This window comes from Myotis lucifugus, unplaced genomic scaffold (genome assembly GCF_000147115.1).
Source record: "Myotis lucifugus unplaced genomic scaffold, Myoluc2.0 scaffold_312, whole genome shotgun sequence".
Taxonomy (NCBI): domain Eukaryota; kingdom Metazoa; phylum Chordata; class Mammalia; order Chiroptera; family Vespertilionidae; genus Myotis; species Myotis lucifugus.
The window spans coordinates 1,244,700-1,264,241 of record NW_005871360.1 but is presented as its reverse complement, the minus strand read 5'-3'; the positions used below and the strand labels follow the sequence as shown (position 1 = coordinate 1,264,241).

At 35.6% G+C, this 19,542-nt stretch overlaps 1 protein-coding gene across 1 annotated transcript in view; it reads right to left on the bottom strand.

The window, feature by feature from the left end:
- The window catches only part of ZRANB3 (zinc finger RANBP2-type containing 3), a gene marked incomplete at its 3' end in the record, with an annotated part of 216,291 nt that overhangs the window by 67,527 nt on the left and 129,222 nt on the right, over positions 1-19,542 (bottom strand). The window contains exons 4-8 of the mRNA XM_023764016.1: positions 15,163-15,341; positions 13,596-13,827; positions 11,957-12,042; positions 2,179-2,350; positions 939-1,055 (exon numbers count right to left, since the gene is read on the bottom strand). Of these exons, the coding sequence (XP_023619784.1) occupies positions 939-1,055; positions 2,179-2,350; positions 11,957-12,042; positions 13,596-13,827; positions 15,163-15,341 (786 nt within the window). The remainder of the gene's footprint in view (positions 1-938; positions 1,056-2,178; positions 2,351-11,956; positions 12,043-13,595; positions 13,828-15,162; positions 15,342-19,542) is intronic.

The following is a 19,542-nucleotide window of genomic DNA, read 5'->3' as shown; positions in this document are numbered from 1 at the left end:
TTGTTCTGGGTGTTCTGCCACTCGGTCTATTTGCATATTAGCCTTTTATTATATAGGATTTGTTAAGCCTCATCAATTTATACTTTTTAAAAGAAAAAATTTCACTGTATGTAAATTGTACCTTAATAAACCTCACTTTAAAAATTATGTTATAAAATATTTCAGAATTGGGAGAGGGATAGCACTCCTTAGGATGTTTTTAAGTTCCACATGCTGGTGGAAACAACAACATGTGATGAGTCTAATTCATGGGCACACTGAGATTTAAAAACTAACACTTAAAAAAATGTTTTTTAATCCTCACCCGAGGATAAGTTTGTATTGACTTTAGAGAGAGAGAAAGGAGGGGAGAGAGAAACATCAACATGAGAGCGAAACATTGATCGGATGCGCACCCCAAATGTGCCCCGACCAGGGGTTGAACCAGCAACCTAAGTATGTGCCCTGACCAAGAATTGAACCTGCAGTCTTTTGGGGTACAGGGCAATGCTCCAACCAACTGAGCCACCTGGCCAGTACCAAAACTCTAACACTTTTTAGACAAACAGAACATGCTCACGTTTATGTCTGTAGGGAACTAAAAACATAATACCAATAAAAAATAATTGAGAAATTACAAAGATTAGTTGTAGCAATTATGCAGTAGAACCATAGAAAAGGCTGATAATGAAGATGAATATATGTATATCCTTTAACGTATAAAATACCATCAAAGTGTACCCTTTTATTGGAAAGAGTCAATATATGGATAATAGTATAATGGTGTTCAATATACTATTGTTTACTTTGAATATGTCTAAATGTTTTTCATTATAAAGAGTTAAAAAATAAAATGGCAGAAATGTTACAATATGCAAATAAGCTGCTTAAGTAAAACCATCAAAGTACATTAAATAATTTGTATCAAGACACACACACGATGGCCCAGCAATGAGTACCTTGGCAATAGCGGTCTGTTTAAACATGCGAGTAATCAACCCCATAGCAGTCTCGGTGGCAACGGAATTTGGAGCTTTCATTAATTTTTCCCACTCTTCAAAGCTGGCATTCAATTCCTGTGTGGGAGAAAGCAACAGTGTTTAGACATGAAGCATAAAGAACAGAACAATGAATGCAGTAATGAATCATGTCCTAACTTCTTTCATATATATAAAAATATAAAAAGAAAACTCCCTAAGATGCCAATGTGTTCATTTAAAGACATGGAGGCAGCTTAGTCACATGTTCACACCAATGGCAGGAACTAACGATACGCTGTAGGTGAAAACCTTTGCTAACATCATAAACCAAACAATTGCAGCTTCCTCTTAAGGGAAAACATTTTGTAAAGTAAACATAAAAATGTAAATACATAAGAAAAAAGCGCAGTGAAGATGTATATGGTAGCAAACTATTTTTATAAAGAGATATGATGTTACTTAAATAAAATCAAACAAAAGACTTGGGGGATATTAGTTAAATAAAAATATAATATAATCATACATTCTCTTATTTTTCTTTCAAATGCTAAAATAGTGGATAAAGGAAATTGGATTATTCTTATTTTTCCAATAACATATTGCTCAATGTTTATAGAATGCTTACTCTAAGATTTCAAAATAACACAATGCAATAAATAATCTTTGTCAACAAAGTTATGCCAAGATTTGAAGAAATTTCAGAGAATATATAAGCATTGCACTACCAAAAATGTATATAAAGATTTGCTAAATACAATTTGGCTTTCTGATATGTTTAACTTCACATCTTACATGATCACAGAGTTTTAAGATTGCAAGAACAGGGCTGTATCTAAGTTATTTTAAAGGACAGCTACTTATACTTAAAAATAAAAAAATCCTAGAAGAAGAAACACAACTTCCCTTGCTTCACACCCTACAGAAACTCAGAATTCTTAATACTAAATCTTTGTTGTAATTGAATTACTTTTTTTCTATATTCAGCAGAAATATACTTTTTAATCACTAGGATACTGAATCTTTTCACATTATATGACTAAAGTTAAATTCTTCCTGCTCGGTTCTCAAAATAATACGAAGCCAATACATATGCTCTATTAATTAAATCTATTTTAAGAAAGCAGACTTTTCCTCCTGTACAATATGAAATATGTACAACCTTTCTTAGTATAATTTAAAATGGTTTAAAATAAGACTTTCAATCAAAAAGGGTTCTCACCTTGGCTGCTGCTGATGGAAGGTCGAAAGGAATACGCTGTCTGATTTTAGGGGGCAGCTGGGTTAAAACATCAGTCTTTAGCCTTCTAATCATTATGTCACTTAATAACTGATGCAGTTCATTAAGATTTGACGCCCCTCTACAATCCCACTGAGACCTTTTACCAAAATATCTGTTAATATGAAGAAAAGAACATGCAGTCAGAAAACAATTTACCCAGTGTGTTCTTCCTTTAAATGGTAGGAGCCATGGCACTGCTTTTACTGCTATTTTTTTTAATGCAAATTAGTTTCAAAAAGCTCAGCTTGAGAAATAGTTATGAATAAGATTACACATAACTTTCAGCCATAGGAAATACTAGTGTCTAAACGTACTGTTTACACTGAGTTCATGCAAGGCTGGGTGAACTGGTCACTCTGCCGACCACTGGCGATTCTGGGTGGGCTCCCAGGGCCGGCAGCGAGTTTATCAGATGTAGCCCTAACGAGGCACTAACTGCCAGTACCCCAGCCAGTCAGCAACCAAACCACCTAAAACATCTCCACACCCTGGGAGGTATGATCTGGCACCCACAGCAAAGGAAATAAAAAAACAACAACAACCCACTTGTGAAAGAGAGAATGGGGGATACAATGTTTACTGGTAGAAGTCAATGCAGGCAGCTGACTTGGTAAAGAAAGGAAGCTACAACTTAAAATGCTTGCAAAAGGTAACTTTCCCCCTAGACCTCCACGAAAATCAGGAGTTGGAAGCACCAAGGACTGTGGACAGGTGTTAAGGCAAGGGTTGAAATATAAATATTTAGATCTGGTGGATCTACTAAACCCGTGGTCGGATTTTAAAATTTGGTTTCTATCTCTTTATTATTATTTCCTTTATGTTTACACATCTGTTTTTTAACTTTTTCCACACCTTCCTTCAGTTCTTTGAGCATCTTTAAGACAACTGTCTTAGTCTTTTCCTATGAGATCTGTCATCAGATATTTTTCAAGAGTTTCTGTTGACTTATTATTTTCCTTTGAATGGATCAAGTGGGATTGCAAGGCTAGTACAATATTCATAAATCAATAAATGTGATACATCACATAAATACAATGAAGGATAAAATCACATGCATATCAATAGATGCAGGAAAAAGCATTTGATAAAATCTAGCACCCATTTATGAGAAAAACTCTCAGCAAAGTGGGAATGGAGGGAAAGACAACAACAAAAAAAGGAGCATGTTAAACAGCACCACACAAACTGTAAAATCCAGATGACAGTAACTTAGCTTATTTAGAAAGTTAAAATAAATGAATAAAACAAGGAAATAGAAAAGATTAAGAGACTAAATCCAGAGATTAAGACAGACATAAGAGCCCTAGCTGGGTCGTCGGCCTGCGGACTGAAGGGTCTCAGGTTTGATTCCGGCCAAAGGCACATGCCTGGGTTGCGGGCTCCATCCCCAGTAGGGGGCGTGCAGGAGGCAGCCAATCAATGATTCTCTCTCATCATTGATGTTTCTATCTCTCTCTCCCTCTCCCTTCCTCTCTGAAGTCAATAAAGAAATATATTTTTTTTAAAAAGAGAGACATAAGAGATATTTATCATTTATAATGCATGAGTCTTATTTTAGGCACTGATTCAAACAAATGATGGGGAAAGAAACTTTAAAAAAAGAACTACAAATTTATGACATTCACAAGATAACTGGAAATTTGAACACTTACTATATTCTTAAAATATTAAGAAATTATTAATTTTAATTGTTTAAGCATGATAAAGGTATTATAAGTTTTTTAAATGAGTCCTTACTATTTAGAGATATGTACTGTAGTATTTTATGCACAAAATGTGATATCTAGGCTTTTTTTCCAAACAACACAGGGTAGTGAGGGTACATGGGAGTATAGGTAAACCAAGAGTGGTCATGTGTTGATAAATGTCAAAGCTGATGAAGAAGAGTACATTGGGGTGGGGTGGAGTGGGGGTGTCATTATACTATTGAAATTTTTCCATAATAAAGTATTAAAAAGAAGACCAGAAAATAAATTCAGAAAAAAAGTGATGGAATTCAGGAATTTGGGAATCTAATAGAGTAAATGGCAACAGAAAACACAGGACGATGGCTCTTCACCATCTATACATATAAAAGGCTAATATGCAAAGTGTCCCCGTGGGAGTTCAGCGGGAGACTAGGAGTTCTGTCACTCTCTATGACATGTGCTGACCACCAGGGGGTGGCAAGGAAGGAAGGAAGGAAGGCCCCAGCAGGCGGCCGGCAGCCAGGGAAGGGAGGCCCCGCTGGCAGCTGGAAGGCCCTGATTGGCCCTGATTGCCGGCCAGGCCTAGGGACCCCACCCATGCACTAATTTCATGTACTGGCCTCTAGTACCTAAAGAAAAACCCCTCCCAGATTGGAGTAGAAACAGAAAGCTATGGGATGGGGAGGCCTCCAGGAAAAAAGAAAAAAAGATTATTTATGTGCTTTGTAAGACCTTTTCGGAAGTTGACAGAACTGTTGGTGTCTTTGAGTAAAAAAAAAGAAGTGATGGCTATATAGAAAAACCAAAAGATTTGGGGGGGGGGGGGGGGAGAAATAATTATAAGATTAAAAGTCAACCAAGAAAGAAACAGTCAACTACTTGATTTATTAGAGAATGTTAATTTATTTAATCCGTTTATTCTATTTATTCGGTCAATATAAACATGGACACTGAACTACCAAATAATTCAAACACTGGAAGGGGAATGGAAGGAAGGTGGTGTCAAGGGGGGAGGGGATGTTAATTACTGCTCTTTTACCTTTTAGTTTTGTAATCTGGACAAGTTACTTAACCTTTCCAAATCTCAGTTTACTCTAGATAATACATCTAAAATACATGTCACAGTATCTTATATATAAAAGGTAATATCATGTAGCCCATGAAAATGATATATTTTAGTTATTGATATAGAAGATATCCTAAAAATAGTGCTACATGAAAAAGCATATTACAGAAGAGTATGTATAATATGGCTCTTGTCTGTCTGTCTATCTATCTATCTATCTATCTATCTATCTATCTATCTATTATCTATCTTTATGTACTTAAGCAGAGAAGCTACCTAGAGGGAAAGTTATCAAAACACATTAGTAATGGTTATCTCTGGATAGTGCAATTCTAGTTGATTTTTTACTAATTAAAATTTTTTTCTTTGTTTGATTTATTAAATATAAATGATTTCCCCCAAAGCAGTAAACTATCTTATAAGTTAGTAAAAATAAAGGAAATAAACTTACAAAGGTAATTTTAAAGCATGAGACAAGGTGATGCTAAGTGAAATTAGCAGATGATAGCATTACAATCAGGCTCTATTAAAACTATGTAAAAATTATTAGATCTACAGACAAGGTAGACATAAAGAAAAAAATGAAAATAATTTACTGGTTACTATAGTTAGATTATGGTATTTTTCCTTTCCAGTTTTATTGCTACAGTGTTATATATTTTTATTTTCAAAAGTACATATATATGAGTATGTATATTTTATAAGTTCTTACTCATATTACTAAAATCTACTTGCCTATTAAGTTTCACTCCTTGATAATAGCTTTGCCCTCTGAGGCCACAAAGACAAAAGTCTAATTTCTTCAAAATGACAGATCTTTAAATATTTAAAGACAGACTCCCTCTAGGTCTTTTCTTTTTAAAAAAAAAAATTCCTACAGGCTTTCTAAGATCAGGCACTATGTCTTTCTCATCTTTCTATTGCAAGTATCTCTGAAATAATGTCTTAATTATAGCAGGCAATCAATAATATTAGGTATTTGTTCAGCTGACTATGAAATCCCTCATTATTCTGGTCACCCTTTCCCAGATATGTTTTCACCTATTAACATGCTTCTTAAAATAGGACTTATAGTTCCCTCTCAATTCCTTGTATTCCTTGCCTCCAATGACCTTCTAAAATCTGCTCCAACCATTCATTCCACTCCTACAGCTATAAACAGTGCTGAAAAATAGCTCTACCTGATAAATTAGATTAGTCCACCTTTTCATTTATACCCACTACATCTTTACTATTCCATCAGGACCTACGGTCAACTGACTGCTCCACTTTCACCATATCCACAAATTCCTTCCTGCCTTCACACCCATTCTCACCTTGTTTTGATCTCTGAGTCCATACATTAGCATTGTTATGATCAACATAACATAATTTCACAGTCTATGCATCAGAAGCTCATGGGGGAAAAGAATCTTCAATGGCGCCTTCTCCAACCCTGTACCTAGGCTGCTGGGGAAATTGTACCTTAGAAAAGACTGCTTCCTCTATAGATGTAGAATCACTAATCTCAAGTGGTTACTCAGTGCTGTTACCAATTCTAAAACACTAGTCGTGTTACCTCATTCTCCCATTAAGCAAAATTTCAAACCATGTCAACATTCATCAAACTTTTAACCCTCTATGTTTTCCATTTCTCTGAACACATGACTGTCCTTCCCATTTCACAGAGAAGATAAATCACTATATGCAAATTCCCTAAATTTCCCACCACCTCAGAAACTATTATATATTCTCAATAATACCATGCAGCCATAAAAAGAATGAAGTTATTTATATATACCAAAAAAGAACAAATAAGGACAGTACAAAACAACATTTATGTTTTTAATATACTACCACTTATGTAAAAATATACCTTTGCTTGAAAATGCACACAATTTCTGTGGGAAGATTAAAAACTAAATATAGAAAATAAAAACTACATATAGTTGCTTAAAAGGAGGGAAACTGAGGTGAAAGAGATTTTTCAAAGTAAATACTCAGTACTATTGGTTTGGAATTTTGAACCATGCAAAAATATTGCCCAAAAAAATAACAAACAAAACTAGTAAATATAATTATGTACATCCTTTCATGCTTTAAAATCCCACAATGCATGGGCTAGGTGGGGGAGCTAAAGAGTCATTATTTCATGGGCACAGAGTTTCAGTTTGGGATGATGAAAAAGTTCTGGAGATGGTGGTGTTTGCACAATAACGTGAATGTACTTAATGTCACTGAACTCTACACTTAAAAGTTAAAACGGTAAATTTCTTACGCATATTTTATTACAATTAAAAGCCCCACAATACTGAAAATTAAAACACAAAACAAAACACTCTCCAATGCTTCTTACTGCTATTATGACCAAGGACAAGACTCTGACCAAGACACCATCAGCTCAAGAATATTCAACTGAGCCAGATTTCTTTTAGTTCCTCAAGGCATATTCCTGGGATGCAAACAGGGATCTATTACTGGCAAGATGCTTCCTTCTGTCCTTTGTACTTGATCAGTTCTCTCTACTAAACTCGGCCATAACAGTCTTTACTTCCCTTTTATGACTCATCACAACTATAATTTCCTAGTTAGCTGAATTAAAAACTCAGTGAAGGTTAGGACCATTGAGTCTTGTTACTGAATGCATATTTGATGCCCAGCATATGGCATCGTATATAACAGATAACCTATAAATATTTTTTGGATGAATGGATTAATTAAAAATTAAACCATAATCCAGATGTACTCTAATCGATGAGTGGAGTAGAGCCAGGCCTTACTCTGTTTCTTTAATTAATGTGTCTTAATATTAGTTTATTTTTATCAGTTATGACAGACAGTTGACTTCCATTTAGTGTAGGGTTATTCAAAACCATAAATCTTTTTGAACTGAACTACTAATAATAGGTGGGAATTTCTCAAATCCCTTCCACACAAAACAGACTTTCTAAGCATAAGTGCAGAATTTATGCTATTAATTTTTATCTAATTATTTTTCAAACTTGTCTCTGCCATATAGGATATTAACTATTTCTCCCAGATTTGAACCATTTGCAAATGGAATAGACCTGACCTCTATTTAGCCATGGATGAGAATTAAATGTGACAGTGCTGAGGACAAAGAATTGTGCAATTTCATAAGAGACATTTCTTGAAGCTGACAATGACCTATTAATTAACACTTTTGGGGAAAGGCTATAAATATATTTAATATGTATTACTACCCAGAATTTTCCCTCTCATAAAAATTTAAACAACTATTTCTCCTATGAGTTGAATCCAGCACAAAATAACAGTGATAAAGAAAGTTTAGGAAAATTTGATAAATGGCTATAAAGATATTCTGGGATATTCTTAACCTTCAAGCATGACATCAGGGAAGGCAAGTATGTCCTCCCACAGTGTGGCTTTCGAAGGTGACTGCTGATAACAGGGTGCTTGGCTGGATTATCTATGTGACCTCTCTTTCTATGTAAAAGGACATTTATTGAAGTTACCATTCCCTAAGACTTTCTTACTTTCTCAGTGAAAAAGTAAGAGGAAGTCAGATCCAGGGCAAGCCATTAAGCTCAGCAGATGTCTGCAAAGTGACAGAGGGGGCTGGGTGATCTAAGTGCTAATGGCTGACAACTGAATGTGCTGCCTTTTCCAAGTCGTATTTGTATTTATAGCTTCCTCTAAATATAACCTAGGAGAGTGAATGATGTAAGGGATTTTTGGGTACGGGATGTTCTGGTTGAGTAATACTCTCTCTGCCTTTCAAATCAAAGGTGGTTACCTATACCTAGACTTCTCCAAACCACATTCACATTAGCATATTTGTTTGTTATCACTTATTTTTTTAATAAACTTTATAATGGCAAAGTTATATTTTTGCCCAAACTTCACTTAACTTTATTTTGAATATAGTCGTGACATTTCAAATATGAAATGAGTCTAGAACTGAATAACTAACCATAATTTGCTTTCTGCAAAATTATAGTGTGAAACTGACACCTTCATAGAATCAAAACATTATGGGGGAAAATTAACATTCCACAGACTAACTTAGAATGCCAGGAAGTGACTTGATTTGAATCAGAGTCTATGAAGTCATAGTGCTTTCAAAGTAAAGAAGTAAAGGAATAACATAAAACTTTTGAAATGGAATCTAGAAGAAAATGCCATTTGAGAAGCACAATAATAATCTTGAAATGGCTCTCTCTAGTAAACAGGAAATAGCCCACAATCTTCCCATCATAAAGCACTTCATAAAGATAATCTTTTCTTTGAAACAACTTTGGTATTAATAACCAAGAAAGGAACAGGCATATATTTCTGCTGTTTATGACAAGTCCTAATCCAGTTAGTGTTTGCTTATGTAGGCAAACTTTGACATTTATAGTCTGCAGGAATTGTGAGTAAGTGCCTGCCAACAATATCTGGTATCATGCCTATTTGGCATTGTATCTGAAAACTATTTATTATTTATGTAGAGAAAGACTGAATTTTTAACAGCAACTTTGTGCTAGGACACCTTAATGAATTCTTTTTTGTTTTGAACATTTTTCAGCTGATCCTTTCAGGTCTTGCAAATGATTGCTTTTCTTTCCAGTATTTACCTCTTATTTTTCTTTTGAGAAACAACTGATAGTGCCTCTAAAATAAAGGTAAATTGTGGTCACAGTGAACATCCTTGCCTTTATTTTAGTGTTTCATGTGATGGTGGCGTTGGGCTTAAAAACATACACGCACACATATACATAAACATATATATTGCACCCTATCTAATAAAGAAGGAATATGCTAATTGACCACCCCACCCTCAAAGATGGTGGCGCCCACAACCAATAAGGAAAGAATATGCTAATTGCTGCCACGCCCTCAAAGATGGTGGCGCCCACAACCAATAAGGAAAGAATATGCTAATTAATCGCCCTCCCTCAAAGATGGTGGTGCTTACAGCCAATAAGGAGGGAATATGCTAATTGCTGCCACGCCCTCCAAGATGGCAGTGCCCACAGCCACAAGATGGCGGCGCTCAGTCCCCTCAGCCCTGCTATACCTAGACTTCTCCAAACCACATTCACATTAGCATATGTCCCCCAGTCCCCTCAGCCCCCAGTCACCCAGGGCCGGCCCGAGGCTCAGGTACCAGGGCCACCCAAGGCTTGCGCTGCCGGCAGTGGCAGCAGCAGAAGTGTGATGGGGCGTCGCCTTCCCCTGATCACCGGGTCGCCTCCTGCCCCTGAGGGCTCCCGGACTGTGAGAGGGGGCAGGCTGGGCTGAGGGACCCCCTCCAGTGCATGAATTTTCATGCAGTGGGCCTCTAGTATATGTATATACAGTTATAATTACACTCACACATATATACACCTTAAATTTATTATTAAAGACTATATGTAATCAAGAATGGATGCTGAATTCCATCAAATTACTTCTCAGCATATATGGAGAAGATAAAGTTTTTCCCTGAGTTGTTAGCATAGTAAATTACATTAACACTTTTCCTAATATTAAACTATGCTTGCATTCCTTATAAAAATTCCATTTGCATATGGTTAGTATATTGGGCCTTTTAATTAGTTTCTGGATTATACTAATATTGAAGATTTCTACATTTACAGTCTTTGGTAGAAAAGGTCTTTGTTTTCTTTTTTGTTGTGCTATCTTGTCTGAGGAACTCATATCACAAAGAGCTAATTTTTATATTATGCAAAGATTTACAGTATATCAACATGAAAAAAAGCCAATAAATTTAGTAGAATGAAGGGCAAAGAACATAAACAATTAACTGAAAAAGAGCACAAATGACTTTTACATGCATAAAAATATCTTGACTGCATTTAATAACATAAGAAAACAAATATGCATTAAAACTCTCAGGTCACATTAGGAAGATAAAACATTTTATATTAGAACATGTTGGCAAAGTGTGGGGAGACAATCTTCCTGCTGGTGAGAATATCAATTGGTATAACTTGTGTGGAGCATAATTTGTCAAAAAATATATAAAATATAAAAATGCACATGGCCTTTTTACCAGCAATTCCACTTGTATAAATTTATCTTACAGATTTATTCCTGTGTGTGACATGAAATATTAAAAGAGCTTATAATTATTGAGTTCTCACTATGTGCCAGTCACTGTTCAAGCCCTTTATAAATATTAGCTCATGTCATTTTCATAATAATTCTGAGGCAGAAATATCATTCTCTGTTTTTAGACCTGAAGAAACTAAGGTATAGGGAGGTAAAGGTACTTTCCTACCATGAAATATCTGGTAAACACTGGATGTGAATATAAAACACTGCTGATCTCCCCTAGTCTCCCATGCTCTTTGCCACTACACGGCCTCTGACCACGTGCAAGTTACTCATTGCTGCACTGTATGCAACAGCTATAGATCACAAACAAATGCCGATTAGCAGTAGGCTAGTTAAATAAAATATAGTGCATCCAAACAGTGGAACACAAGCAATATTTAAAAAGAATGCCAAAGCTCTTTCAGTAACTGATTGGAAGAATCTCCAATACATTAGATGAAGACAGCAAACTGCAGAACAGTGTGTAGATTATACTACTATATATGTAGAAATAAAATGAACTATTATTTTGTGTGTGTGTATATATATATATAATCATGTGTGCTTTTTCATGCATAGAGTACCTCCAGAAGAATACATAAGAAACTGCCAACACTGGTTACCTGGAAAGGGAAATGGCTGTCTGTCACTTTCCCATAATGTGCATGCTCAGCTAGTCAATACAAAAAAAAAAAAATCATTCCAAAAATAAAGTAAGTGGAAGGTTAAAAATGAAGAAAAATTGCCATTATCTACTCTTTTTTTTAATTTCATACATAGGTCATCACATGCATAAGATTTTACTTGAAGAAATTATTCCACAAGTTTGAAAAACACTGGAACAAGGAATGACTAATCAAGCTGCATGTGCACAGTAAATATGTGAGGATTAAAGCTTATAGAAAATAGTTTGTCTTACCTGACATGTGCGTTACAGTATCTTTTGGCATATTCAGTCCATGTTCCAAATTTTTGTGGAAAGAGAGCTTCAATCTGCATAAAAAGCTGTAACAATGCAAGTGTTCTCAGTATGTTGAAATATTATTAGTCAATTATTACAATGATAAATCCAGTTAATAAAATAATAAAAAGTAAAAAAAGAAATCTACCTCTTCTTCCTCAAGGTCCCTCCTTCCCCTCCACCCCCCATTCCTGCCATCCCGTTCTTCAGGATAACTGCATCCTTTTGTTAAACATACATTTATGCATTTTCTATGTCTACATAAGTATATGTACATATTCTCTTTCATTCACATGAATAGGGTCCTATTATACATACACAACTAGAATTTGTCCCCCCAAAACATGTCTTCGACATAATGTACATATATATTGCTTTTTTAACTTAGTTTTTAAAATTCTGAGCAATGTACCATAATAACAAAGTTCTGTTTAAAGGTTACATAGCAACCCATTGTGTAGATGTACTGTAAAATGTTTATTTAAAAATTTTTTTTAATTGATTTTATTGATTTCAGAGAGGAAGGGAGAGGGAGAGAGAAATAGAAACATCAATGATGAGTGAGAATCATTGATCGGCTGCCTCCTGCATGCCCTTTACTGGGATCAAGCCCACAACCCGGGCAAGTGCCCTGACCTGGAATCGAACCGTGACCTCCTGCCACTGAGCCACGCCGCCTGGGCCATACTGTAAAATGTTTAAACAGTCTCCTATTAATGGATATATAGGCGGTTTCTAGCTTTTATGTAATTACAAAAATTAATTACAATGTAGGCCTGTATGTGTATGTGTGCATATATAAAATATACTAGTATATGTAGGTGAAGGTATATGTACTACATCTACATTTATCTATCATCTATCCATCCATCCATCTGTATTTCTTTTGGATAGGTTTGTAGGGTATATGTTAAAAATTGAAATGTGGGTTTAAGATAAATGCTTTAATAGACAGGGCTTCCCTGGGTTCCAATAATCCTTAGACTCATAAGAGTTTCACCCATTATTTCTTCTTCTCAACCCTTTAATCACTCCATACCCCACCTGCCTCTCACAGTAGTAAAAGCTAAATCGGACATCACTCAAATGCCTGACTCCTCTATTCTAATTAGATACTCTATTTGGTCTACACCTAGGTTCTCTACCTTCCCAAACATGGATTTTAAAGTGAAAAAGAAATAGAAAGAGGTTATGCAATACTGTATAAAATATATAAAGATATATCTTTATAAAAGATACAAAGTTGATTCAACTCCAATCCTAAGGAGCTTATAATGGAAAATAGACTTAGGATAAAATGAAGATTAAGTCCACAGAACAACCAGAAGAACACAAGTGTTATTTACAAATTTGTAATAAAGGTAAAAACTGTGTGTGTGTTTTATAGCAAATACAAGCATGGCTAAGGATCACATGTAACTAGATAAAAGTCACAGTAAAAGATATATGTAATCATTAAGAGCAGTCTAGAAATTCCCAAAGTGCTCTTTTGGCATTTGAGGAATCTAATTTAACATTTCACAGGCGACTGATTCTGTTTTCTAGGTTGTTTTTTTGTTTGTTTGTTTTTTAAGCCCAAGCATAAGGATTTTAATACCTCTTCAGGCCTTCCCAAAGCGGGAGTTCCCGTCAGAAGAATGGCTCGTTTGGCTTTCTGTACTATTGGCAATAAAACCTTGCTGCGAGTTGCGTTTCTGGACTTCATGTAGTGTGATTCATCCACTATCACTACGCTGAAGTTCTGAGTGTTCAGTGCATCTATCAAAGTCTCTGCATCTGTCGTTAAGAGACCGTAACCCAGAACCGTCACTTTGCTGGTCGATATTCTCCTAGAAAAGAAATCCATGTACTTTAAAAATACTATTTCAGTAACCAATTTATCATAAACAATACAACGCTTTGGGAAGAAACACAAGGAAAAATAAGAGCAGAAGGTACCACCACTGAAACCCAATTTCTCTTAAGACTTTATAGTCTTTAAATATAATAAACCCTAATCCAAAATTTAAAATTTCGTTAACCAAATCTAACCTTTTTTTGGTTAAATGCTCTTTGGAAGCATTGACATCCAACAAGCTATATTTTACTAGGATAAGAAGATAACTGTGAGAACATTTGCTTTCATGCACCTGTGATCATGAAGAAAGTGGATACTCAAATATTAGTTGGCTATTCCAGGAAGCCTTCCCACAAACAAGATAGCAGTTTCTTAAGCCAGGTGCTACTGGGATTTTGAGCAGGACAATACTTAGTACTCAGGGCTGTCCAGCACCCTGAAGGGCATCTCACATTCCTGGACCCTCCCATTAAAGGCCAGTAGATTCCCTGTCACAATGACAACGAAAATGCCCCCGGCCCTAGGTCGATGAAGTATAAGGAAAAGAGGGGGTACCACCTCATGCGGAGAAACATTGGGCTAAAGTGATCCCTGATCTCTTGAACTATCTCTATAATTCAAATGTCTATAATATTCTTTATCATACTATAATGAAATTATTCATTTACATATTTATCCCCCTTATTATATCACTAGAGGCCCAGTGCACCGGTGGGGTCCCTCGGCCTGGCCTGCAGGGATCGGCCTAAAACCGGCTCTCCGACATCCGACATTGTGAGAGGGCGGTTCTCGGGTGACACACCCCAGAATCGGGCTCCTTCCTCTCTGGTTCCGGTGTGTCACCCAAGAACTGCAGCTGCCAAGTCACCTCAGCTCGGCAGTCCTGTGTTGAGTGTCTGCCCCCTTGGTGGTCATCGTGCATCATAGCTACCGGTTAGACAGTCGCTTAGGCTTTTATATATATAAAAAAGATAGGTGAGGGCAGGGGATGTGTCTTATTCATTTTTGTATGTACAGTGCTATGATACTAAGGAGTTTGTAAAATTAAATAGACAAATAAATGCATTGAAAATAAAACATGTCACTTTGCACTTTCTATATACCACCAGTGATGATAAAGGAGGGAGTCAATCTTCTGCAGTTCTCTACCCCCTAATAGAAAAGGAAGGGCTCCTAAACACCCAGTACCAACACAGCAATCAAATTTTTTTTTCCATAATGACAAATGCATTTTCAGCCCTAGATAAATCTACTTAATATACAGACTTATTTGATATATACCAATTTTGGCACTTTCCCCCCATAAATACTAGAAAGTTGTTCTTACCCAACATCAGTTTTATTCTGAATAACACTGATTTCTTCTGGATCTAGCTCGGGGATCCATTTTTCTATTTCTTCTGTCCAAGGATACCTCAGAGATGAAGGGACCACTATTAAAAGAGGCCATTCCTCCTTATAGAAGTAAGCGATGGCAATTGCCTGGATTGTCTTTCCTAGACCCATCTAAATTGAAAATAAATAAATAGATAGGCAGATAAACAAATATGAAGGCTAAAATATTTTGTAAGAAAATATAAAACATTTTATTTAAGAGTATTATTATCAAAATAATTTTCAAATATAAATTCAATTATATTACAGTTAATTAAATGTTCAAGATTATGATGACACTTAAAAGCCATTAGAAAAATTATATTATTTTCAAACCATTTGTGATTGAACTTAAAGACAAAATGACCCCTACTCAAAAATATTAGTATACTGGTTTCATATAACTTAATATTATAAAGATTTATGTTACCATTTATAATTTCTCTTCTTAGAGAACACAAGAGCAAATGCCTTACCTTTAAACTACAAAATCATGGTATTTCAAAGCTAAAATAAGCTCTAAATCCTGCACATTTTACAGGGGAAGTCAGCACAGAGTAGTTAAATTATTTGTTCATCTTAACACTGAACTGGTTGCAACACTAGCATGATGCCTGGGGCCCAGGTGTCTGGTGTCCTCCCACCTGATGGTTTCACTCTGACACACACTGCCCCATCTCTAAGCTGTACCACTTAAAAATTAGTTACTAGATGAATGTTTATAAAGGCCTCATCCTGTGCACTGCAGTTTATGAGATGGCCGAGGAGTTGAGGATAATAAGTATGCAGGATTTTTGGGTCTTTTACTCAAGTTTTTTTTCCTTTCTGATATTTTTCTCTTCATGTCCCAATGGCACAATACATAGTTTGGGAGCTAGACAGAGCAGTTGTCTGTGATAGAAACAGGTATAAGCAGCCAATTTCAACTATGCAGCTTATGGCTTTAAGAATAGAAAGAATTGAACATTCAGTGATGCATCTAGGCAGCTGAGGAAGGAGGGAAAGCCGATTCTGCAAGCTATGAATGTACTACTTTATTAGGTTTGGATAATTCTAAATAATTTCTTACTATTCCCAGCTATCTTATCACACACTTTCCTAAAAACATAAAATTATAATTGCCTTTTAAGAACTAAACTATTAAACTTAAAATAATAAGTATCAATTACAAAATAAGGAGACATCTTAAAAAGAAAAACTTGGTCCCAAGCCAAGAAGTTTTGAGTTTAACCAATGGAAGGGTTAATTTAAGGAGATAATATGTTGAATACAAGAAAAAACAATGGAAGCAAAGAAAAGGGTATAGTAAAGAGTCTGACTCCATGTTTAATGTTTGAATACTGACAGCTTTTAAACATCATCAGTCCCCTTTACCACTCTCCCCAAATTTTGGGAAGGTGATAAGAAAACATGGGTGCTGCCCTAGACGGGTTGGCTCAGTGGATAGAGCGTCGGCCTGCAGACTGAGGGGTCACCGGTTCGATTTCAGTCAAGGGCATATGCCTGGGTTGAGGGCTCGATCACCAGTGGGGGGCGAGCAGGGGCAGCCAATCAATGATTCTCTCTCATCATTGATGTTTCTATCTCTCTCCATTTCCCTTCCTCTCTGAAATCAATAACAATATATTTTTTTTTAAAAAGAAAAGAAAACATGGGTGCTACTTCCTTTGTCACCTGAGGGAAATTCAAGCACACAAGCCTGACCCACATAATGAGAACCCTCACCCTAGACCCACCTGGTAAATCCAATAAAAATCCAAGTTAGTCTACATTTCTTGTTGGACTAGAGTTGGAAGTTTTCTCTCTCTCTCTCTGTCTCTTCCCCTCCCTTCCACTCTCTCTAAAAATCAATGGAAAAACATACTTGAGTGAGGATTAACAACAATAAAAAAGAGAAGGATTTTCTGAATCTGCATACCTGAAGATAATAGCCTATTCTGATTAGGGAATTCACCTAACAAATGAGATTCTAAGTTATCTATTATCTTTCCAGGTAACCCCCAACCTTTTATTCAACATCTCTTCACTTAAAAGATCATGTAGATAAATGACTAATCGTATTTTATGGAAATTAGTAAGATACTTATCAATACAAAGTAAAGCAGTCAGTTGCTTTCTTATGTATTTGTTGATGACTGCTCTTTTTGAAGGCATCACCCAGTAAAAGATAAAGTTTGATGGAACAAACTCAAAAAAACATGATTCCAAATCAGAAAGTAAAAGTATATGAGTGTAATCACATGTTCCCATTAAGGAAAGAAATTACGCATAGTATAGGATAGCTGAGTTCCATATACAATTTGTAAATAGGAAGATAATTGTCTGGAATTATTTTTCACCTAGAAACAAACTTTTAAAACATGTACGTAGATTTCAGTATTTTGCAAAGAATTTTAAATAGCACAACATTCAATTATAAAAGCAATAACATATGTCAAGTAATTTGGGTATAAAGAAATAACTACACTCAATAGGTGGTTCAAAGCTCTTGGCTCCAACTGCACTAGAATTTGTTAAAGTGGAACCATCCAGTGTTTCATCACAATTAAGGCTAAATCACCTATTAAGAACCAAAGCCTTGACTCTACAAGTGTCTAGATAACTACATGAGAAGAATTAAATAGAATACATTAACTTCAAGGGTACATTTTATCAATGTTTTCAAAATAATAAATCACTTTTACTTATGAGAATAATTTTAGGTTCTCTTAATGACTTATTCTCTAAAATTATTAAGGGCAATTAAATAATAATGATCTTAAATGGCATATATAATTTCAGTTTTAATTTTTTATATTGCGATTGCTTTTATGTACCAATTGTATACAGAAGATGCCTGCTGATTAAAGCCAAGTATCACATGAGCTCATTCATATGTGGAATCTAATGAACAAAATAAACTGATGATCAAAATAGATCCAGAGACAGAATCATGGAACAGACTCTGAAATCTCAGAGGGAAGGTGGGGAGGGTGAGTGGGTGGGTGGGAAGAGATCAACCAAAGAACTTGTATGCATATGAATAACCCATGGACACAGATGATAGGGTGGTGAGGGCTTGAGGGGGAGGGGTGAGCTAGAAGAGGTCAAGGGGGAGGGGAAATATGTAATACTTTCAACAATAAAGATTTAAGAAATAATTTTTTTAAAGCTATAGCAGCTTGTAACTCTTAGGACAGAGAGGTGGGATTGCCTTTAAAATAGGTGGCCTCTTTGTTCTAGAGGAGGCTCCTTTGGAAGACCATTTTAGGTATACAGTTTTAAAATCTTAATGAAGAACTAAATTTTTTGCCTGACACCTGACAGTGCAGAGCCCTCCCTTCACATGGCCAAATCTTGGTCTGTTTAGGCCTGATAAACTCTGCTAGCCTCCTCCTGACTATAGCAGATCTACCTAACACATGAAAAACAACAACAAAAAACCCACAAAAAGGCAGTCAAAATGAGGACACACAGAATCATGCCCCAAATGAAAGAACAGGAGAAATCTCCATAAAAATAGCAAAATGAAATGGAGCCAAGCAACTTATCAGATACAGTGTTCAGAAAAATGGTTATAAATATAACATATAGACACAGAGAACAGTGTGATGATAGCAACCAGACAAGAAGAAGAAATAAAAGGCATCTCAATTAAGAAAGGAAGAACGAAAGCTGTCATTATTGCCAGATAGCATAATACTGTATACAGAGAACCCTAAAGACTTCACCAAAAAACTACTGGAACTGAGAATTCAGTAAATTAGAATACAAAATTAATATTCAGAAATTGATGGCATTTTTATACACCAAGAGAACAATCCAATTTACAGTTGCAACAACAACAACAACAACAAAAAGATATCTAGGAATAAATTTAAGCAAGGAGGTAAAAGACCTGTACTCAGAAAATTATAAGATAATAAAGAAAGAAACTGAGCAAGATACAAATAAGTGGAAACACAGTATTCATATACTGTATTCATGAATAGGAAGAATTAACCATTAAATGTCCATATCAGCCAAAGCAACCTATAGGTTTCAACGCTATTCTTACCGAGATACCAATAGTGTATTTTACAGAATTTGAACAAATGTTCCAAAAATGTGTATGGAACAACAAAAGACCCTAAAGAGCCTCAGCAATCTTGAGAAAGAACAAAAAAGTTGGAAGAATAATGCTACCTGATATCAAACTACACTACAAGGCCATAGTGATCAAAATAGCCCGGTCTTGGCATAAAAACAGACATATAGATCAACGGAAAAGAACAGACAGCCCAGAAATAAATCCATGCCTTTATGGTCAACTCACATTTGACAAAGGAGTAAAGAACATACAATGGGCTAAAGA